The sequence below is a fragment of the Nannospalax galili genome, unplaced genomic scaffold (genome assembly GCF_000622305.1).
Source record: "Nannospalax galili isolate Female #2095 unplaced genomic scaffold, S.galili_v1.0 scaffold376, whole genome shotgun sequence".
In the NCBI taxonomy this organism is placed as follows: Eukaryota; Metazoa; Chordata; class Mammalia; order Rodentia; family Spalacidae; genus Nannospalax; species Nannospalax galili.
This window is the reverse complement of record NW_008338108.1, coordinates 2,775,555-2,800,125: the sequence shown is the minus strand read 5'-3', so window position 1 is coordinate 2,800,125 and position 24,571 is coordinate 2,775,555. Positions and strand designations below refer to the sequence as shown.

General features: G+C 38.2%; 1 protein-coding gene across 2 annotated transcripts in view; it reads right to left on the bottom strand.

Moving 5' to 3' along the window:
- Kcnj3 (potassium voltage-gated channel subfamily J member 3) overlaps positions 1-19,564 on the bottom strand; it is a 155,115-nt gene extending 135,551 nt beyond the window's left edge. For both annotated transcript variants that reach the window (XM_008832880.3, XM_029563438.1), the window contains exons 1-2: positions 18,788-19,564; positions 8,148-8,364 (exon numbers count right to left, since the gene is read on the bottom strand). In XM_008832880.3, coding sequence (XP_008831102.1) covers positions 8,148-8,364; positions 18,788-19,489 — 919 coding nt within the window. In that variant the 5' untranslated portion in view covers positions 19,490-19,564. The remainder of the gene's footprint in view (positions 1-8,147; positions 8,365-18,787) is intronic.
- Positions 19,565-24,571: the final 5,007 nt, after the last annotated feature.

The following is a 24,571-nucleotide window of genomic DNA, read 5'->3' as shown; positions in this document are numbered from 1 at the left end:
TGTCTAAGCTTCTTGGTAGTTGGTGGAACTTCAGTGGGAAGGATCCCAGGCCTTTTTTCATCATTCCTGTTTAATCACAAGCAAGAGCTTTGAAACCCCAGGCCTTTTTCATTACTTCCAAAAGTCACACAGTTTCAAACAGGACTCAGTTACCTCAGCTCTGGCCTGTTGTAACAGCCTAATGATTGCTCTGTCCTCATTCTCAACTCCACTTAATCCATCTTCCACCTGCTGCCAGAGGGATCTTTCTAGCATGCAGGTATCATTGAGAAGTGCTCCTACTTAACACTTTTCACAGCTTTATTGTCTCAAAACTATTATCAGGGCACAGTCTTGGCTCACATTCAGTCAGTCACCTTACACTTCTCTTAGCATCCCAAATTATCTATGATGGCCCTAAGCAAAATGAACCTCCAGTGTTCACACTTGCTGTCTCTCTGGCAAAGGGCTCAGCTTAATCTCGGATTTCAACTCATGCCCAGTGCTCCAGTGGACCCTTTATTCATTTATTTGTTTGTTTGCTCTTATTTTATGTGCATGAACCTGCATGTATATAAGTGCACCATGTGCATGCAATGCCCACAGAGGCTAAAATAGGGCAGCTGATCCATTTTCTGAGATTTATAACCTACAAAACAATGGGCTGTGGAAGAAGCTCTCATCTAATGTTGGACATTTTCAGTTTATTTGAGCATGTAATTAAGCACATTTAAGCAAATACCAAATAAGATATGCTTGCTCATATTTACAGAAAACATTTTAACAAAAGATTAAGACTACTGGGACATTGTCTTGTTAATTATGCAAGCAATTTACTCATGTAAAGAGCTGCAAATAGCAAAGAGGATGTAAACTCAAAATTTGTAAAATAAAAGGCATGGATGGTAGACAGATAGAATAATTTCTGCCTTACTCCTGATCAAACATAACTCAATAGTTATAAAAAAATTAAAGCCTATTTTAGCAAAGGTATAAAGAACTGGATATCTAAATTTACAGTTGTGTGATAATATTAATTTTTCATAAAGCACCCCTGAGATATATATTAAAAAATTGCAGATTCATTTGGGGATTGAGGCTCAGTGATACAGTACTTGCCTAACATGAGCAAGAACCCAGGTTCAGTCCCCAACACTGCATAATTACAAAAAGCAATAACTAAAAATAAAATAAAAAATAGAACTTATAAATTTGTTTACATGATTTTCATCTCTACTGAATACTAAAGTTAGTAGAAAATATAAACTATCAACTATGACAGTGTTTAATCTTGTTAAAAGGAAATATTTCAAGGTTCTGGGTTAGAGGCTATGTGGAAAAAAATAAGATAGGTATATGTTAGCATATAATAGGGCCCTCAAAACTAACGATGCAGCTTTATGACCTGACATGAAAGGAAGTAACAATGGATAATATAATAAAGCAAGTTATAAAATAGCACACAGAGCTCAGTAATAGATCTGAACACAAAGCTTGAACAGATCATCAAAATGTTTTTAGTATAAAATAAATAGTAAAGTTTCTACTTTTGCATAATTGAGTTATCACATTTTTTCTAAAATGAGCATTTAAATAATATAAAAGGCTTTAAGGAGACAGTAAGGAAAACTATGGACTAAGTACTCAGGAAAGATACAATGCCTATGGCAGCTCTTATATCTTGGGAGAGAAGACAGAAATACTATCCTATATTCTAGGCAGTAAAATGCAGACAAAACTGAGTGGCTGCCATATGGGAGAGCTAGAGCCTCATTTTCTCTAGAAAAATAATGTGTGCTTTTTGACAGAGCTATCCTTAGGGTTTTCTTCAATGCAGGCATAGCATGAAAGTGGTGTCTTCATCAAATGTACTGGACGGCCACGTAGATACTAAATCCTCTTCTGAGCAAGTGTGATTTATAAGTACCATCATGTGGGCCCAAATAGGAGGGAAGAAAGACCCTAACAATAGAGACATTACTAAGAATAGAAGCAGCCAGTTACCTTGCTGCCTGGGAACAGTCACACCTGCTGGCATCTCTACCCAGAAACACCTCATCTTAGTTATTTGTTTTGCTCAAGATATTGAGTTTTAGCGCAACTATCTCCTTCTCACTACCGCCTTCCCTGGCTTCCCTGGATCCCAATCTCTCCTGCCCTGTTTTACTCTTTTTTCATAGCACTTTGTACTTTCTAATATTCCAGATGATGAATTTCAGTCTGTGCATGTTTTACTCACATATAAATACATTTATTCACACAAGCAGGAATTTTATTTTTGTAATTAATGGGTTCTCTGGGGTCTAGAAATTTTAAGCTACAATAAGTGGTCAAGATGTATTTGTGCAATGAATAAATTAGCTGTATATAATAGGGCAAAGAGTGACGTATAATATCTACTAGTAATACAGACATTCCAAAACAGAATGTATTATGATTTGAGGATAAGATGATGGCATGGCATTTGGATAAGGGAACTCTGAATTAAAACGGCAATGTCCAAGTAGAAAAAAAATGTGGAATTAATGGAAAATACAAGATCATGACTAAAGGGAGGGTTCCCAGTTGGAGATAGATGGTAGATATATAGATAGTTCTCATAAGTAGACTTGTGAGAACTCTAATTTGCTTAAAAAAATACAAGTGTTTAAAGTCAAAAGGACTACAAAGGGACAAAGAACAACAAAGATATATCATGATGAAAAGAGAAAGAGAGACAAGAATCCAGGTCTCTGAACCCAAGTAAAACCTTCAGAGTGTAAATGGAGTCAATGGGACGTTTTCCATGAGGAAGGAACTGAGACTATTTTAGAGCAGAGAAAAATGAACCAAAGGGAAGATAGTATGACAGGAATTGAACTTGGCACACTAGTAGTAGGATGCCATGCTTGGGAAACATAACTAACCCAGCTGTGGTGACTCACGAGGTTATACCAGTACTCAGAAAGTCTATGCAGAAAGACTGCCTTGAGCTCAAAGCCAATCTGGGCTAGAGTGTGAAGATCTCTCAAAAAGAGGAAAAAAAGAGGAGAATGGGGTTGAGGATGAAGAAAAGGAGGAGGAAAAGGAGGAGGAAGAGGAGTAGGAGAAGGAGTAGGAGAAGGGAAAGAAGAGGATGACAAAGAGGAGGAGAAGAAGGAGAAGGAGAAGGAGGAGGAGAAGGGAAAGAAGAAGAGGATGACAAAGAGGAGGAGAAGAAGGAGAAGGAGGGGAAAGGGAGGGGAAGAGGAGCAGAAGGAAGAGGAAGAGGAGGAGAAGGAAGAAGAGGAGGAGGAAGAGGAGGAGGAGGAGGAGGAGGAGGAGGAAGAAGAAGAAGAAGAAGAAGAAGAAGAAGAAGAAGATCTAACTACCTGTAAAAGAAAAAAAAAGGTACTTTGGGGAAAAGAATAAGAAAAAAGATAGTCTTCCCAACAAATACCAGAAAAGAGAAGCAATAAAGTTATGAGAAGATGGTGAGAATGACCTACAAAAGTATCACATCGTTTTTAATAGAATAGGTGGAGAGATGACATGCCAAGAAAGGGATGGGACAGCTGGGTTTGGGGGCATGGAGAGAGAGAAAAGGTCTAAAATAAATCCCACAGGGAATGAGCCTGAGAGTACAGAAAAGACAATTAAAAAGACTGCCAAATAGCAGCAGAAACCAGATTGAAGTTTGAAAGCATCCAGTTCTAATGAGCCAAATCTGCAGTGCTTTATTTGCCTCCAGCAGTGCTCTCTCTCCTGGGAGAAGCAGCAAAGAGAGGAAGAGTCAGAGGTACAGCCTACCTCAGAAAGTTTCTGCATGAGCAAGGATGCAAATGTTATTAATGAATACCAGGCAAATGGTGGCATCAAAGCCTGACTCATTTGAATCAAGGAGGATAATGATCCTGAGCCGGTTCTCTGAGTATTTCCAAGGAAAGGGGGGAAGGAGTGATATGGGCATCCTATGCTGAAAGCTGAAGTTTTCATGGAAATTATAAAGCCTCTAATTTCTCATCTCTTGGCCCTCACTATGCTTACTGAGACCACAGGAGTAGGAAGAAGCAAAGACTGCCTTGAAGTGACCAGTTATATAAGGGTAAGTGGCTACAAGGGCAGAAGCAAGAATATATGCAAGTGGCCACTGTCTAGACCCGTGCACACTCCCAATGCATTAGAGTTAATAACTTCTAAATAAACTTCATGAGATTGCTAAATTATTATTCTGCTTTATAAAGAAGCTGTAATCCCTCTCGCTGGTATCCTGGTGTCCTCAAGCAGTGAGAGGTGGCCTCCTCATCTCTGTGTTCTCACCTCACATTCTACTCTGTTAGCTCTGTTCCAACCACCTCTGTTTTCTATTGGTTTCCAGAATAAATCAAGCTTGTTCCCCACTCAGACATTTCCAGCAGCTGTTCTTCAGTGTCTATCTGTCCAGCCATTAGCACCCCCACTTCCTGATTTATTTTTTATCATTTTACTGAATACCTGATACACGGTAGAGTTCTGTTTATTCATTTATGTTTTCTAGTTCGTGCTTTCAGTTTAAAATATAACCCCCAGAAGAAAGGAATCATGTCTAAGTCACCATTACAGCTCTAATAACTCAAATGCCTCCAAGTACACAATACATTATTTATGCTGAGTAATAAATATTATCTAGTAAAGGAATGAATGAAAAATAATCCTGATTCTTTAATTCCAAATGTGTTGAAAAGTTATAACAGTTTATTCACAAGGCTTTGTATAAAAACACTTGAGAAGTGAATATATTATGCTTGCTTCATACAATTTCAAGTGACCCTATGTGTAGCATTTAAAACAATAAATATTATGAGAAAGAAAACTTTACTGGAGATGAAGGCATAAAAGAGGAAAAGAAAATCATAAACATGAATGAATCTTAGCATAGTTCAAAAAAATTAAAATAATCAAATTAATATAAAGTGTGTTGTTTTTATTGAGCTGAAGCCCCAAGCTGAAAGCAGGTTTTTATAAAGTGTGCAATTTAATTAGCTAGGTCATGTACACAAACAAAATGTCAGATAAACTTTCCATAAAATAAAATCGATACGTTATAAGCAATGATTGTCCTTTGTATTTTGCTTAATTAAGAGACAAAAAGATAAACATATTTTACACTCTTCTCCATAACAAAGAAATCTCTAAATAAAAATGCTGTCATCAGACAAGTTTCACGTTACTTGTGGAAAATATTCAGTGCCAGTTAACTAATAACAAATGCAAATGTGAAGAAATATTGTTACAATAAAATCAATAATAGTAATGAATAATTCACGCTACAGAATTCCATCTGACCTTATGTAGGGCACTATTTACTAATCATGGCTCTCTGGAATGCAGTAAAAATTACCAAGCAAACTGTTTTAATCTTGCCTTAAGATACTCATGTAGAAATGACAAAAATATCATTATGTACATACACAAGTATGCATGCATCTCCAAAAGAGTTAAAGAATAAGAAAACACATCAGGTTCAAATGCAAGTAAACTACTGAGTACCTGGTCTGTATTCTTCAAACTTATTAAGGTCAAGAAACCAGAGAGAGAGAGAGAGAGAGAGAGGAGGAGAGAGGAGAGGGGGAGAGAGAGAGAGAGAGAGAGAGAGAGAGAGAGAGAGAGAGAGAGAGAGCTGGAGAGATGGCTAAGGGGTTTAAAACATGAACTGTTTCTAGAGAGGACCCAAGTTTGGCTCCCAGCACAGAAGTTTGAAGGCTCACAACTGCCTGTAATTCCAGTTCCCAGGGATCTGACACATTATTCTGGTTCTTAGGAGAAGACACATGCACACATATGTGTGCAAACACATACACAGCATACACTCACAAACACACACATATCCTTATAATTTAAAAAAAATTTTAAATCTTTACAAAAACACAAAATAGGAATAAGAAAGTATTTCATCTTTAATCTGGTATTATAAGGAAATGCTTTCACTGCCAAAAAATGCATATTTAGGAAAAATGGATAGCTAGCTACATAAATAAATAGACCTAATAAAAGAAAAACAAATTTTCACTTGAGTGAGTGGTTAGAAAAATAATACAGTTCATTAAACTGTATTCAGGAAAAAAGAAGAAAAATTATTATTATTTTGATAAATGATTTATATAAAATTGGCATGTAAATTAAAGTCAGGCACAGTAGCACATGCTTTTAATCCCAGCATTTGGGAGGCAGAGGCAAGTGGATTTCTTTGAGTTAGAGGCCAGCCTGGTCTACATATTGAGTTTCACAAAGGCCAAGGTTATATAGTGAGATCTGATCTCAAAAAATTTTAATAAGAAAATAAAAATAATTAATTAATTTCGTTGAAAATATTGACAATATTTCAGTTTGAAGATTAAGCTGAATATGGAGTCTAAATCATAAAAAGGGGCACAGAAGCGAAATTTCAAACAATTTGATTTAATAAATACTTGTCACTTTTTAAAAAAAGGGGGTTTTGGGGTTTTTTAATTGTTTTTATTGAATTTTTGTGTATTCCATACAGAACATCTCAATCACTCTTAATCGTCTTACCCCATCCCCCACTGGCACCCTCCCATACCCCCCCACTGGAATTCATACATTCTCTCATTTGTGTTAAGGCCCATTGTGTCAAGTTAGTGTCCCCAGATGTTCCTCAGTGCAAGGTCACCTACTGAGGTCTAGTCAATTTACCTAGAGTCCCTCACCCACCCATGGCTCAGGGAGCATTGCAGAAGATGGAGCAGAAAGATTATAAGAGCCAGGGAGGGGGTGCATGACTACATGGAAATAGAGTTCTATAAGCTCCTGGGACCCTGCTCATACGAATCTGCAGCAATGGTGTCAGCATGCACAAGACTCATGCAAACTCAAGCAGACAAAAACTCAGCATCGAACTGAGGAAATGGACAGTAGGCTTAAGCTGAAGAAATATTGGCAACTGATTACTGCTAGGTGAGAAAGAGCTGATCTTCATAAAGCCAGGAGCTCTAGATATGTTGTTACTATTTTTTAAATCTAAAATTTAAGCTAAGTACCAACAACAAAAGTAATAGTAAAAAGCAGCCCTAAGGTGGTCGGTCATAGACAATAAATACCATAAATACTTTGCCTAACTTTCAAACACACATTATGTGATAGATTAAAAAAATGACAGTGCCCTGCCTGCTCCTTTGACAGAAGTCAGTAGTATATAAGGAAAGGCCTTACAACTTGGGATAAAATGTTAATTTATATTTCTGACTTTGTCAATTCTAGTATTGCTATATTTCATATTTAATGATTAACATCTCAGTATTAAGATGCAATGGAAAAAATCAGTAGCTAAAACATTACTTCCTTCTTTATCACCTGTAGAAAATGCAAAGCTCAAAATGTACATATACACATACACTTATGTACATGTATGATTTTGTAGATAGCAATATACCATTACTCTCAAGAATTCATAGGACTCCAGGCTTAACTGGGAAAAATCTGGAGACTGGGTAATATATTTATTTTATATTTTCTTTGCATACTGAACTCCCCTCAGAGAGTAGCAAATTATATTTAGAGCACTGCAATGTCATATGACTCTTTAGGACTAACATGTAGCATACAGCTAAACTGAGATAGGAAAAAACAAAAAGACAAAAGCTCAGCTTTTAAAAGAAAGCTGTAATCAAAGTTCAAACTGGGGTAAATTTCTGATCTGCTTTCAAATAAAAACATTGCTCATGTGTGCCCACGCATACAAAAAAAAAAAAAAAACAAAACACAGGAAATGTTTTCAATGAGGTACCATGAGTAGATATCAAAGCTTTATCAATTCCACTCCATGTCACCATCCCCCAATCAAGAATATGCTTATCGAATTCAGGCTACTGGCTAATTACCCTGAAGAGTTTTTCAACTTTAAATTTTAAAGAAAAAAATCATAATTATAGGAAATCTTAACTGTTATAAAAATAGAACAGCATAATCTTTTCGAAGACATCATCTCAGTTAATTTTCAGTCAGGATTCCTGTGCCAATATAAGGTAGGTAACCATTCAAACAGTAAATCCCAATTTACAAAGTAGCATCATTTTTGTGCTACAAAGACGTTAAGTAATTTGTACTTACTTTAATGATTGTGAACCGAAACACATGGCCAGTTCATGCAGGATTGGCCCATAATACATGATTCAGAATGAGAAGTTTGATGACACAGCTATGGTTTTACTCACCAGTGGTTTCCACAATGCCTTCTAGGATGACGACAATCTCGAATTGTTCAGTTTGCATGCTTCGCTGGGATAGGTCATAAAAGGGGCTTTTGGCATCGATCACGTGGCAAATTGTGAGAGGGGACACAAGAAAAAGTTGATCTGCCCCTGTACTAAAACCTACATCCAGTTCAAGTTGGTCAAGGGGAAGAAACTCACCCTCAGGTGTCTGCCGAGACTAGACAAGCACACAGAAAAAGAGAAGAAATCACTACTTGCGCTGAAAATTTCAAGGCAGCTCAACAGTAATCGACATTATTGCCAACATTCTGCAATATCAATTATGTGCAGCAAAATCCAAACAAATCATTATGCAAGTATGTTCTAGCAAATGGGCTGAAATCCACGTAGCTCATGCATAACTTGCATACATTATTTATAATAAACAACTTGCTATAATTACCATTCCCTAACTCCTGAGCTTTGGAGAAATGCCTGGCGCAACAATGGCTGTTAGCACAAACTGTACAACTGAGTGTGCATGAGCTAGTGCTTGACATATATCACTGCATCTTAACTGACTACAGGCCAGATCTCTCTTTCCTCAAAGATGAATAAATGTGCAAATCCACTGTAGTTTGTTAGGCTGAAAAAGGATGACCAAAATTTGGATTTCTCAAAAAGCAAAATGCATAATTTGTTTTTCCAGGAATGGATATAAAGTAGAAGAGTGCAGACACTACCAGACAACACTGTGTTACTCACTGAAAAGCAGATGCTCTTTCTTCATGGCTTTTGAACCCCTAATAATAATAAACAGCTTTATTACTGTTTATTCTTCTAGTTGTGAATTTCAAAACATTGCCAGAATTATGCTATATTGAGCTTTCTTTAGACAAAATAGAATTTTAGAAATTTATATTTGACAAATATAGCTTTGCAATAGTCATTAAATAGTAGTGTCCAGTTTCAGTATAATCATGCTAAAGCAAATTCAAAATACTGCTTATGTTCTGACTATGAATGAAAAGAATATATCAGCAAAACTTGAGCATTAACTTATCTTTGTCCCCGTTCCTTTCAGTTAACATATATTACACATAATAATCGTACAAGAAAATATGTAGATTGAACTTATAAGTAACAGTGTCAAAATAGTAGCTGGATAGCTAGATGCATACAGAAATATTTAGTGGGGAGAGGTCTATTCCAGCTCTCAAATTGGGCTTTGAAGAATCCAATATATTTTAGAATGCTTTCTCAGTGAATTTAATAAAGAAAAATGAAGCTATGACACTAGTCTGTCCAATGAAATAGTCATTTTTGAAGACAAAAATCTTATTTTCAGAGTCACAAGAAATACAATTTCTGTTTAGTCAAAAAGCCTGGAAATTCTGAGAAATGGTTTAGGAACATGTTTATTCAGGTGATACAGATGATGAGTTTCCAATCAGTGGTGGTAGATTATTGCAGCAGTAGCTACAGAGAGTTCTCAAAGCTTAATTAATTCATTTCAGAGTTTCCATTGTAGTTGGTATTACTCTGGAATTTATTTGTGCAGAAGAAAATCCAGTGAAATAATAGAGACCATTTTTTTTCTCTTCTACCTTATGGGCTGTTTAAAACAAACGTAGAAGAAAAAGAAGAAAAGTGACTGTCAGGGATGAGGAAGAGGGAGAAATGGTTCCTGACCAATTGTTTTGTGGAAAAACCTGGTTGTGGAAAAAACAAAATAGTGGCTTTAGCAACCAATACTGTAAAAAATCAGGTATTTTCAAGCCAGTACGAAAAACATCTGTTTGAAGATATTTTTCAAGCCACCTCTATTTTCAATGTACTCCCACATTAATAATGTATGGATGAAACCAATATCCTCACCATGGCCCAGTTGTGTATTGGCAATCAGCTCATATAACATAAACAAGAAGAAATAGAAACAATCCAATGCCACTGTCTTCCCTGCTAGGAAGGAACAGGTGCTTGTATAAACACAAGGTGATATTCTGAAGTCTATAATTAATGACCAAAATTTGGTTTGGCTATTTTAAGTACTGTATGTCAGTGTAGACAATTTATCTTAAAATTCTCAATTTGGAAATTTTTTTATGTAATATTTCTCTCTAGATCATTTTTCGCTAATTATCATACAAATATGCCAACGCTAAAATTTGTCTTCCTTTTAATGTATTTGTTATTTGTACCTGTGATTCATCCCTAAAGGCTTTAGAGTAAGTTATTAAAATAGAACAGTATAATTTAATATAATGTAGTTATGTTACTTTTATAATTATTAATAATTATATACTATTTGTTTTATTTTAATTATAAATAAGTTATATGATAATAAAACAGAATAATATAATATTCCATAATATTTCAACAACTGAGAAAAAGGAGTGGTCCAAACAAAGGCAGACTATCAGGAGACTGTGTGGCAGGAATAAGAAGTATTTTATTTTTAAAAAATCAGTCCATTGAAACAAGAAATTTAAACAAATCTGCACAGATCCATTCTATTCAGCATCAACATGCCTTCATTTTTATAATTTACTCATTATACTAAAAACTAGCTCGTGCAATTTTATCACCAGTACACCTACCCCTGCCCATTCTGCATCCTATCCAGGTCTCCCCGATACGTGACACCAAGAAAAGTGTTAATGACTTCATTTCTTTAAAAGATGCTTGCCTTGTGCTGATATTTTTAAGAATAGTGATAACTCACACATATGTATTTCAATTGTTTTCCAGCAGGTGCTATATAACTTAGCAATTATTTAATTGACTGAGATACTCTACACATATGCACAATTTTATCATCTGAGTCTTCATCCTTTATTTTAGGTCATCAGATATTTCAGCCATAAATACAAGCACTTCTCTGATTTTTGTCTTTTTGACTCAGGAATAGACTGAGAAGTCTGTTAATAACTGGAATTAGATAGATTTCGTACAGGCCAATAATGAAAGGCTTGGTGTCAGAGTAGAGCATGCTTGGAGGGCTGAAACTCTTTGAAGTCTGAACTGCTGACTAGAGCCAAGTGGTGCTCAGCCAGATTCTTCTGAGACTGTAGAACACTACAGATGCCTACTAACTACAGTTTCATAAGCACCCGCATTCTACAGTAGGTTTCTAGTATTTCTGATCTAGGACCTCCTAATGCTGGTATAATTTCAGAGATGTTCCAGAGCAACGTTAACAAAATAAGAGTATATGTATTAGATATTGAAGAGAGGGAAGTTGGGAAGTTCTATTTAAGGACATAGGATAAAGAGGAAAGACAGTTATGCAAATGGCCTTAAGTGTGTTAATCTATACTGTTAGCACATGATAAAACAGTAGCACTGATATTCCATCAGCTACCTGTCTTATTTAGATACCAACTATGATATTTAACCTAGATATGTATGACAACAGAATTCTTTTTAGATTAAAAATAATTTAACCTTTCTTAATTCTGTTGATAAGAATTCTGACCTAAGAAAAAGGCTGCCATTCAGAGTGCTGTTTGTGACTGGTACAGCTTTATAAATTTTCTAATTCCAATTCCAAAGGGAATATAAAACCAAGACTATTTCCTGATCAAAATATGAAAAAAACAATGTGGTCTGAATAGAAAATAACTCAAATTACTGTAAATACAAAACAGTTCTGAAAAGTTTAGAAGGATGAAGTATAATATTTAAATTTCCAAAGGCTGATAACATTCAACATCTATTTTGTGGAACAATCATTTAGATTCACACACACACACACACACACACACACACACACACACACACACACACAAAAGGTAGAATTAACATGAAAGTAAGCAAATGGAGGAAGGATAATAAATGATAAATCAGTCATTCTTAAAAATTTAAAACATAACGTGATGACACTCTGATCAGAGAATTGTTCCCAAACAACAATACATTCTAATTTTATGGAAGCATTGAAAAGAAATAAAAATCTCCACCTGTGTCAAGGCCTTGCTAATAATCTGTACTGAAACAAATGTTTAGAAAGAGTGAAGACATCTAAGTCTTAAAAGTGGTTTATATTTATTGTATCAAAATTATAAGTTGAACATGGATTTTTAAATAATCTTGCACAAATTAGATTGTGGCAATAACTTGTGAGCTATTACTCATATTAAAATATTCTATTTAATAAATATTTTGATTTTACTTAACTCACATTTCATGAAAAAGTTCTCTGAATGGATTTTAAGGTTTTGCTTCACTATATAATGATATGTATGAATTTCAAAGAAGCAATCATTGTCAAATAACTTTATGTCCCTTTGGTTTCCAAAATGCCTACAAGATATTCAGGCGCTGCTTTGAATACAGGTGGGAAAAGAATCACAAATCATTTATGCCCAGAAGAAAGCACCATGTTCAGATACTTTTAGGCAAATAGTTTTCTTTCAGGATGACAGAAAAAGACAATTGAGAGTTTTTTCCCACACACACGCACACACACAGGCACTCACATGCACATGCACACAAACCCACAGCTAGGACACTCATTTATCACTGTCCTAGCATAAGCAGCCCTGCATTTGGCCTTTGTCCTTCCAAGCATTAGGTGGCCAACTGTCCACAATTCCCAGGAACCACACTTCACTCAAGCAGCTCATATCTTTCCTATCTTTCTTTCATCTCTGACCTGTAACTGTGTTCTGTCCTAGTTTGGAGTCAGGCAGGAATTTGGAATAAAATATTTACTTGTGATCTCCTGACTCTACCGTATTCTTAGACTTGATTCAAAGCTTCCACCTCTCACAATCCTCAGCCAGCAAGATCCTGAAAAGCCAGTGATAAAGGAGAATAAGCCAGGCATGGTGGCGCATGCCTGTAGTCCCAGCACTTGGGAGGCAGAGGCAGGCAGATCTCCATGAGTTCAAGGCCAGCCTGGTCTACATAGTGAGTTCCAGGACAGCTGAGGCTACAGGGAGACCCGCTTCAAAAAAGACCAAAAAAAAGAAGAAGAATAAGATGGGCAGGGCAAGACTCTCCTTCCTACCATCACCTATCATTTTACCTGGGATTTCACATTTCTTCTTTAAATGTGTGACATCATAATTGTGTGCATATACACTGAGTATATGCTACAGTCAGAAATAAAACACAGAGAGTGATATCAGAATAATATCCAGAAGCTAAGAGTAGGAAATCAGCCAAACAATAAGTTCTAAGATCAAGATTTACCTTGCTTTCATGACTCAAAGCCATTGTGATAATACCTTTGACATGCAGAGCAGGACTCAAGTGAGGCAGAGAACATAGATCTAAAACATTATCTGGACCATCTGCTGTAAAGTTGCACATTAATTTGGACTCTTTAAGCTTGAAAATTCATGCTCAGGTAGAATGATCAAGTATTAAGTCTAAAAGCAAGAATTATGATGTTAAACTAATTAATCCCAAAGAACATTTAATTTATGAAAAGAAGGTGCCTTATTTACAACGCAATGTAATTTATCTTGTAATACATTATGTGAGGCTTTTGTACTACTCAATCAAAAGAGCAGCTTTGTAACTCTCTGAGGGCCTTTTGTGGGATTTATAATAACTATGAGCAGGACTTGTACCCCTATTTGCATGTTCATCTCCTACTCAACAAACACCCTCCAATCCCTCAAATGCATTTTCCTGCTTTCTTTTTATCATGTGTTCTTACCTACTGCTGTTTATTTGTGGGTCTTTAAGTCCCTTATTTCTGCTAATAATTTATATACTGAGCACAAGCCACCCTGCACTTTTCAAGAACAACATAAAAAATAAAAACCCTCCAAATTATTACTACTACTGGAAAAAGGAATACTAATTATAGATTGTTGAAAGAACTCAAGATCTGTGCTTATCAGAGAATTGTACTTCTGTCAGAAAGCAAGGCTAAGATATATAGATACTGGCCTATTTGGGGGGTAGAATAGGGAATATAATGAGTCCATCTAAAAATTCATGAAACAATGTGGGACCTAGCCCCTGTCAGCTTTAAAGTACTGCCTTAGACTGCTTGAATATTTAGAATGAAAGTTTTGATCACGTTCAGATATATTCATTGATGGACTGAAGTTGTTAAAAGGAAGGTACATGACTATGTCAGTGAATCAAGGAAAGTTCATTAACAAAGATTAATTGGTGAAAAAAGTCAGTCATGCAAGATAAGGTTGGAGGGAGTAAAAAACACAATCACATTTAAGTGTAAGAACTAAAATGAAGACAAATCAATAAAGATTCAAGAAAAATCCAAGAATCATATGGTTCACGAAATATTGTGGTTAAAATAATGAAATGCCAGGATAGGTCTTGGGTTATATAGCTCAGTGATACTTTCCTAGCATGTGGCTACTAGACTCTGGGTTAGAAATCCTGCAATGCTAAAAACCAGTAATAATGATAACAAAGTTTGGGCTAGGTTGTAATTCAGTGGAAGGGGTTTGTGTGGACTGCATGAGGCTTTAATTTCCCAGCACAATGAAGAGAGAAAAGGACTTAATGGTTTTGCAGACTGTATTATTATTTTTCTTCCTATTGCATCTGAGCATGATCACATTCCTATAGCAAAACCCACACAGCTTCCAATTTTAAATATCCACATAAATGGAGAAAAGAAGAGGTGAGTACACAGACAATGTACATGACACTAGAAGAAGAAAATAATGTACTCTATTATCTTTTAATACATAGAAGCGAAAAGCTTCATGGCTAACTCCTCAGAAAGAAGAATGAAGATGACTGACAGTTAATTAAGTATTAAGAAATAACAATATTTTCCATGAGAAAAATTCACCCATATCTTTATTGAAGTGTGGGTTCAATAAGAGTTGACTTTTTGTTTATATTTAAAAAAAGATTTCTGGATATGCAGACAGTCTTTGGGTAATACAAGTGTAAATTCGTGAACAGTGAGTGAAAAATCACTTTATTTTTCTCTTAACAAAACCAGTCAGTCATTAATGTTCAATTGAGAGGAGAGGAGAGGTGAGATTACAAATCCTTCTTACTCCACACTAAACTGTCAGTACCAGCATCTCAGACACAGAGATTTCAACTCCCTAATCCAACCATTTTTTATTAAAAGTTCTTAAGGATAATACATTAAATTAGCAGAGCCACTGTATTAATTAATCTCTATACTTCAAGTTGATGAAAAGACAAGTAAAATAAATTAATAACCAAGTAAATATTAGTCTAAAGACAAGAGGGAAAATTTAAAATAGTTTTCTGTAGCTCAATTTATAATTATTTATACTCTGGTAGATTGTAGGATGTTTAAAAATAGTGTCAAATTATATGCTCCATACTCCAATTTTCATGTAATTTACTCCTTTACTGCCTCTCCAGGCTCTCCAGGTTGGAAGAACGAAATATAATCACTCAAAGAAATTTCAGTGTTTCCAAGTTGGAAAGTCAGGGACAGAGTTTAACACTATCTTTTTCCATATAAGTGAAAAACAAAATTGAAATTAGAAAAGTTCAATCATTTCCATAAGAAGTTTAGAAACTCCTAATAACTCTGGTGAAAACTTAATAATAACAAATGTTAGAAAATCAAGACCCTGTTCTAAGTGTCTTCATAATAATCAAAAGTACTTTATAATGATTAAATAAATCTGTTTCATACTATCTTTTATTCATCAAATAGGAAAATAACAGTAGAAAAATGTTAAATTATAAGAAAATATAGATGCATTAAAATTATTATGATTAAATAATATACTGGCTCTTTATTTTTTAATATTTTATTTATTTTTATTTTGTGTGTATGAGTGTATTGCCTGCATGTATGTAAGTGCACCCATGTCATGCAAGACACGGCTGAAGAAGAGGCTGTCCGATCTCCTGGAATTGGAGTCACGGACAGTTCTTAGTTGCTATGTGGGTGCTGGGATTTGAACCCGGGTCTTCTGCAAGAACAGTCAGTGTTCTTAACTGCTGTGCCATCTCTCCAGCTCAATACTGGCTCTTATATTCTGTATGAAGGCACACAAATATTCATTTACAATGTGAAATGTGTTTTAAAATAGGAAACTGAATATATGAAATGATATTTGGTAAAAATGTATGAGATCAATAGCAAAATATCATTTCAGGTTTGAGTATTGTTTTTCTCCCATAGCATAATGGACTTTTATGTCACTTCAATAGTTTCTAACAGAAAATAGGTGCAACTTATTAAAGGCAAACATCTTTTCTAATTTGACTGAATGTTATTAGTTCCTCAATATAACATGACTTCTTTGCAATGAAGTCTAAGAAAATTGCAAGAACTATAAAAATTCATTATAATTACCTGGCTACCGAAACAAACAAGCCTAAAAATAAACAACACTAAGTGGTTTGCTGTGAAACCTGTTGGTAATCAACCCATTTCCTTGCAAAATTCAATGGAGAATTTCTCTATAATCTTATTTAAATATAAATTTAAGAGCATATGCTAATCATTTTTACTTTCAGCACTGACATCCCCCTAAAATCATAAGGATAATGTATGACTACTTACCCTTATTTGAATTAGATTTTGTTTTATCACCTTGTGTTAATATAGCACCTGGCTCCACATTTGTTAACATTATAAATATTTTAGTTCTTTGTTCAGGACAGTGTTATGGCATATATGTTACATGGCATTATATAGAAACATAATTATCAGTAATACCACTGTAGATACTTAGTACCTCAGATTCATTGCATGTGTGTGGAACTAATAGACATTAATTTTATTCATATATTGGATTTTTTAAAAAATAAAATTTGATAATGTCTAAAAACATCTGAAATATATTGCCTATAAAACATCAGTTTTAATGAATAACCATATTTGTTTAAAAACTTAGGGAACAATAAATAACCTTTGACGTCTAATAAATATGGGAAACTATTCCAGTGAGAGTCTCACAGTGATGTATGTGCATGAATGCCTTGACCAACACTTTGGCACTGTTCAAACGAACAATAAAAGTGCTCCTGTCTGCCCAGGATGCCTAACTTGATGAAACAGAAGATGCATTTAGTCTATGCACAGGAGCAAGCACATGCGGCAGTTACAGCTGCAATAAGCATGACTGCAACGCAAATGCTTAGCTTCATCTAGCAACCCATTTAATTCAAGCAGTGGTCAATTAAACAAAATGCTAAGCTAAAATTGAATAAGTGTATGAAATGAAAGTTTATTCTAAGAAGCATATCAATTCAAATGATTTATCATAGTTACCCTTTGAAGATGTACATCAGAAACAAGCTGAAAATTTTGTACTCTGATATTCAAACAATGCCCTTCTTTCTAATGCAGAACAGTAAATATTCATGCAATATGAAGTTACAAGGCAAATTCACTGCTTTAATTCAAGCACTGCACTGGGCCACTTGTTCAAGAACAGTTAGGAGGAGATCTTAGAAGTGAATAATGAAAATGACATAAGGACAAAACTACCTTTTTTAATTTTGTGAGATCACCTTTAACTACTCATTAACTTGAGGCTGTGTAAAATAATATATACTGGAATGATACAAATTGAAATTTCAAAGGCAAAATTTTACCTCAACTTAGTTATCAGGTTGTCATTTTATTAGTACTGACAGTTCTGAATCTGGCTCTGGTTCTTTATAAAATCCAAGATAAATCTTTTTCAATTATAAACTATTCATTTGAGGTTATCATTTTCAGTTTATGAACATTTAAAAAAATCACTCAGGCAAATCCCTCAAGAGAAAAAGAAATTATTCAGTTATGACACCTGGAACTAGAACAAGGCTTTAATCCCCCTCCCTGGGCTCTAATTGCATGAGTGACTAGGGGGACTCCTCTTGTTTGTGGTGGTGCCCTCTAACGACTAGAAAGACCTTGCTGTAATAACTACTTTATGTGCAATTTGTTTTAGCATTTACACCACTGGGTAGGAAGCAATCTTCTTTAATGGACATTGAAAAGCTTCAAGTGATATTTATAATTGACAAAAAGCTTCATAGAAACAGGCAATTAAGAATAAAATTAACAAGAGTCTCTACAGGAAAAGCACTCAAGTTTCCACAGAATACTTGTCTAGGAAAATATGTAATAAAAATAAGAATTTTTAAAAACCAGATATAGTTTCTTCCACTTTATTAACTCCTCCTTGGATCTGTGTTTTAAAAAGATTACCACACACAGAGATAGCCTTACTGTGTCTTGTAGAGTAATCCACCTGCTGATATTATGAAGGGAAAAAGAAAAAGCGGGGGCGGGGGGAATGCACTAAACTCAAACCCAAAGGTAAAGGTGAGGCAAGTTCAGCACCAAATTCTTCAAAAAAAAGCTTTAGTGCCTCAAGTTCAGGGAAGTAATATGTTGGCAACAAATCAGAAGTGCTCTCAGGAGCAAAGACTTAGGAGGGCAAGCTCAGAACACCAATTTCCCTCAAAGAAGTCCACACATCGTGTTTGCAGAGAAACACGGACACCCAAAGTGGTGAACAGAAACAAGAGCACAGGAGTAAGGGGGGAAAAAACAGAACTCGTAACTTCGCTCTCTGCCCAATCCCTACCCTCTTCCACCTCCTCCTGCCCCCAGAAGTTTACCTGTGGTGAAAGGAAAAACCGGGAGAAGACTGAGCAGTTCTCAGGTGAGTGAATCTCTGGGTTGCCAGGTGGGCTTGCTGGGTGGGGAAGGGGAGGGTAGCACTTACTTTGAGCAGCTTGCAGCGGATCTGCGCAGAGACCATGTGGCTGTTGCGCAGGTTGCCCACCCGAAACATGAGCGTGAGTTTTCCGTCCCTCATGGAGATCACCGCGTGCTCACTAAACATGAGGGTCTCGGCGCGCTTCTTTGGCTGGGACATCTTGATGAACATGCAGCCAATGAGGAAGGCGTCCACGATGGAGCCCAGGATGGACTGGAAGAGGAAAAGGATGATGCCCTCGGGGCACTTGTCCGTGATGTATCGGTAGCCATAGCCGATGGTGGCCTCGGTCTCGATGAAGAAGAGGAAGGCAGAGGGGAAGTTATAGACATTAGCCACGCAAGGAGTGTAATTGCCTACGTGGGCTTTGTTCAGGTCGCCCCGGGTATAAGCGATCACCCACCACATGGACGCCATGAAGAGCCAGGCCACAGTGTAGGTGAGGATGAAGATGAAGAGGTTCCAACGCCACTTGAGGTCCACCAGCGTGGTGAAGAGGTCCGAGAGGTAGCGGCTGGTCTCGCTGCCCAGGTTGCCGTGCTGCACATTGCACCGGCCGTTCTTGTCCACGAACCGCTGCCGCTTCTTCTTGGGTACAAGCTGCTGCTGCGGGCCCTGCCCTGGCCCCTGGGGCTGCAAGCCCGAGCTGCTCGATGAGGTGGTCACTACCTGGTAATCGTCCCCAAATTTCCTTCGGATTGCAGACATAATACGGAGGGGCGAGCCAGATTCAAACGCGAAGTGGAGGAGCAAGAGCCAAGCGCTGCAAACCAGCACCAATAAGGAGGTGGGGGCAGGGGACGAAAGCTGGAGGGGAGGGAACGAAAACAGGCGCCGAGGGGGGGGGCGCACCCTGCAGGTAGCGCTGGTCTCTGCCCCCTGAGGATGCCTCTGCTCCCCTGGGTTGGAGGCTTTCTTTCCCAGTGCAGTGTTAAAACAAAAGTGTTCTGCACTCAACGCAGGAGGGATGCAAGCTGCAGGAATCCAAGTGCAATTTTGTCTCCAAGCTTTTGGAGGCTTCTCTTTTCTGCCCCCACCACCGGTATCCTGGGCCACCTCTCACCTTTCCACAGCACCCCACCCCACGACTACCTTGCAGCACCCCTAAACTGGCTGGCTAAAATTAATGAGTTTGACAAGCAAGTCCCACCCCGCCTGCCAACTCCCCAGTCTGCTAAACTGCGCTACCTGCCTGGACCAGACCCTCCCCCCTCCCCGCTGCGCCCCGGTCTCCGGCCCCGAGGGAGGGCTCCTGGCTCCCCTGCCGCTCCCGCCTCCTATCTTTTAGCCAAAATCCCTCCCAGAGGCATGTCTGCTGGGCAGTGGTGCAACGCCCCCTACCTATGTCCTCCGGCTCAGAATCCCAGGCTCCGGACTCCAGAGACCTGTCCGCCTGCGGTGAGGGGGCAACCGAGTTTCCACGCTCGCCACGGGTCCCCTGGGGAGGACCTCGGGGACCGCCAGGCCACCCCTGCGCTCCGACGCGTGAGCAAAGCCTGGCCACTCACCCGGAGGGAGAGGGCTGCTGGCGGCGGGCGGCGCTGCGAGCGAAGGCGGCAGCTCGGCCTCGCACCCAGCGCTCAGGGCTGTTTGCCTCCTTCTTACTTTTCCTGGTGTTCCACGATGGGAGCCGATGCAGGTACCTCAGGTTCCGCACCTCCCTGGGGCTCACACTAGCCCGGCATGAAGATCCTGGTGCTCCAAGCACAGGTGACTTGGGCGCGGGACCTTAGGGTGCCTGGACTCGAGGTGCCCTCTTCCCAGCGTCAGCTGTGCTGCTGAACGAGGTTTGAGCCTTGGCCTGCAGGTCAGACTTTCAGGTTAAATACTGATGTCGCTCCAGCTTTTCCTGTGCCTCCGGATAGAAACCTTAGCATCTTCCGACCCTGGGTCCCCTGCTCCCTGCTCCCTGTCAGTACGTTGGTTGCCCCGGGTATTAGATTCGAGGCGCAGGCAAAGGCAGTGAGAATGAGGTGTGTGTGCTGGTGCGTGTGATCAGCTGCAGAGCCTCACTAGCCCCGCCTGTCCTTGCCTCCCCCCCCCCCCCCCCCCCCCCGCTGCTCCACCAGCCTGAATTGTACCTCTGCGCCTCAGTTGAGCCCGCAGTGTCTGGCAGCTCAGGAAAGTGAGCCCCTCCAACGAGAAGCAGCTCTAAATCTGCTCCCAAACGCCAGCCAACTCTCGTTCCTCGCCCTCCTGCATCAGTCAGAAAGCCCCCAGCAAGCAACAAATGCTGCTCTCTGCGAGTACCGTATGTCTCTGTATCTGGGACTCTCTCTTAAACGAATGCTAGGATTTGGACGTGCAATATAAACAGAGACCCAGCTCCCAGACAGGCATATTCAGAACTAAAAGTTACAAAATCAGGGGGATCTGAGAATGGGAACACTAAGGAGGGGCCATACTAAAGGGAAGCTCCCAATCCTGTCTGAAAATGGCTCTATTTGAAAGGTTCAGAATATCTACAGTTAACGCCTGGCTGTAATTGAGAAAAAGGGCTGGATTTTAATGGCCCCAGCCTGGCTGTTAACTTAATGGAGGGGCAAAGTGCAGAAACAGCTGATACAGTGCCCCTGAGTAAATGCCAGCCTATTTACCACATTTCATGTTGGTTTGAAAATGCCATGGAATCTTATGACATATTCCATTCAGTCCAGATACACAAGTAGATTTTAGTGGGAAGTCATCAAGCCATGTTATAAAAGCAAAGGGTTGCTGTAAGAATCCTATACAAGGGAAAGTAAAGACATAATCACTCACCAGTTCTCTCCCAGTAGGCAATGGCCCCACTCACTCCCGCAAAACCTCCACCAAGCTTGTCAACCATGAGCAGAGGACTAGTTTACTGTCATTCAGTTAAAACATCTAGCCTGTTACAGCTTCTCCTCTGCAGTTCTCTGGTAAGAGGTCAGCAACTTATTCTTTCATGATTATATAAGAAGGGGAAGTGACACTGTGGGAAGCAAAAACTCTCATGGTCCCTGGATCATAAGGCATGATTTGAATCCTGACTTTGCCATTTACAAGCACTCTGACCTTGAGCAAGTAAGTGAAAACCTTTGAGCCCCATTTTTTTCTCCCCCAAAAATGGAATGGGAGTTTCCCCAGTGATGATTGTTAAAAAAAGAAAGAAGGATTAACGTGGTTTTATCATTTCTTCTATGAAGGATGTAATAGACCACAAAGTTTTAACAAAGTCAAGAAAAGATTGTGACTGAGTTTCTCTAGTTGTAACCATGCTGAGAACTAATATTCTCACCTCATCTCTGATGGCTCTCCCTCCACCAGTGATGATCCCTGCAGGGACAGGTTACACTCCCTTCTTTCAATTCCTAAAACACATTCAAGACATAAGCCTATCCCTGGGCCACTCCACTGCCTTCTTCCTCTGCCTGTAGTGTTCTTGTCACTAGCCAGTGCTACTGGCTCCTGGAGTTGTCAGGGTCTCAGCCAGAGTGTGTTCTCCTTCAGGAAGTCTCCTCCAGTATTCCAGGATCTCCCTAGTCATCAGACAGGTTCTTTTTCTAATCATTTTTTCTAGCTGCTGTTGTGTTCTTTTGGTCAGCTTTCCTCTTCCTCCATGACCAATCACATAACACACAGGCTCTACAAGAGCAAGGACTGTGTGCTTTTGCCCATTGCTATGTTCCTAATACCTAGAATAGCGGTTGCCACATGTTTGGTCTACAATATTTCCTTGAATATTTCAGGTGTCAACTTAAGGCATTAGCAACTTTACCACATGCATACACTAAAACGCTGAGTAAGTCAATCTAGTCATCACTAAATGGGGTCATGGCATGAATTAATATAAAATAACATTAAAATTAAAAAGAATTATTTCCTCTTTTAGTTTTACAATTGATATTTGATTGGTCCTAAGTCCTTTGACTTTAATATTTTAGAAAATACCACCAAGCCTTCTTTAAGACCGCACTTCTTTTTAGGACCAAACTTAAATGATTCTTTTGGCTTCATTTAGTTTTTCTTTCCTTCAAACAGTTATAGATACTGTTGTCTTAGGATCAAGTATTTTAACATTAGAGAAGCCAAAGAATTCTTTAGCTGCTTATATTTTCAAGATTCTATATACCCCCTTGAAAAAAGACATGGTTTCCCACAAAACATTCCCTTTTCCAACAACCACATTTATAAACAAATAACTTTTTCCTTTAAAGATTTGTTCTAGAGCAAAAGAGATGGCTCAGTGGTTAAAAGAGCATATTTTTCTGGCAGATGAACTGAGTTTGGTTCCCAGCAACCATGCAGGATGGCTCATAACCACCTGTAACTGTAGCTCTAGAGGATCCAATGCCTCACATGCAGTATAATACACACACACACACACACACACACACACACACATGTGCACGTGCACGTGCACATACAATTCAAAATAAATATTTAAAAAAGCTTTGTTCTAGTTTTCAGCTTCTTAAACTATTGCTTGCAACCACACATGGACGTCACATAGCTGAATGTGAAGGGTCAATTGTAAAAAATTGGAAAAAGTGAAAGATTTCTGAACGTCCAACAACTAAAACTTAGTTCAAAATCAAATGTGCAGTTACTATAAGGCTGTCTAGCAACACACATCATGTGTGGTGAAGCTTGCCTGCAACACAGCAGCTTAGATTCTATACCATTTTTACATTATGAATGATGTTGTTTTACTTTGCAAGTACATTGCTGCTCATAGAGAATCATAATGATTTAATAACACAAAACAAAGAATTGTAATATTTTTTACCATCATTCCTCAGATCATGAAAATCAAATTTGTATAAGTTTGGATTGTGTTGTGTTAGAATGTTTGATTTTAAAAGTTTGCTGTTGAGTCTCTGCTTTGAAATTCATTTAAAAATTCCTTAAATGAATTTTTACTTGGGAGTAGGACAGGATATTCAACTGTTTCTGAAATGACACTAAACAGCACTGACAATTATAAAATCAAAATATCAATCAACTCAAAAATATTGAATATGCTGTACATCCTGCAGGTCTGAATAAGAAATGCCCCCAAAGATCATGGTGCTGTTTGGGGTGGTTATGAAACATTTAGAAGGTGCAACTTCTTGAAAGGAACACAGTCACTGGGGATGGGATTTGAGGGTTCTTAACCTTGCCCCACTTCCAGTTTGCTCTATCTGTCTTGTGTTTGCTCTTAAAGATGTAAACTCTCCTTATGTTCATGCACCACCCCTGGCTCTTACAAACTTTGTGCCCCCTCTGCCACAATGGTCGCTGAGCCTAAGGTGGGTCAGGTTTAATATAGGAGTCTTATCCAGGGACATACACTCTCCAGTCTATTGTTCTCTAAAAATTAGCCAACTGTGGACTTTTTTGTCCATTGCTCTCTGTTATATGAGGACACTTCACTGGTAAAAGTTGAGGGATGTGTTAGTGCTCACTCCAGCTCCTATTCCGCTATATCTTTGAAAGTAGGTGTAGAGGTTCCACTGTAGATATGTCACTTAGGGCTAGGGAACTCTCAGACATATATTCTTTGAGTGTGGCCAGTTGTAGAACTCTGTAATACCGTCCATCTGTCACAAAAAGAAGCTTCTCTGATGACTGGTGTATATTATACTTGTCCGTAAATGTAAGGATCCATATTTAGCATACAGTAAGAAATTTCATTTGTCTAGAGATATGAGAGAGATAGAGTTTTATCTAGGATCTATGACTCCTCCAGTAGTGTGTATTTACCTATATTTATAGTGCCACCCATGAGTTCCTTCCCACTGAGAGGGCTTTAGGTCCAATTAGATAGCTGTTGATTACTCCACT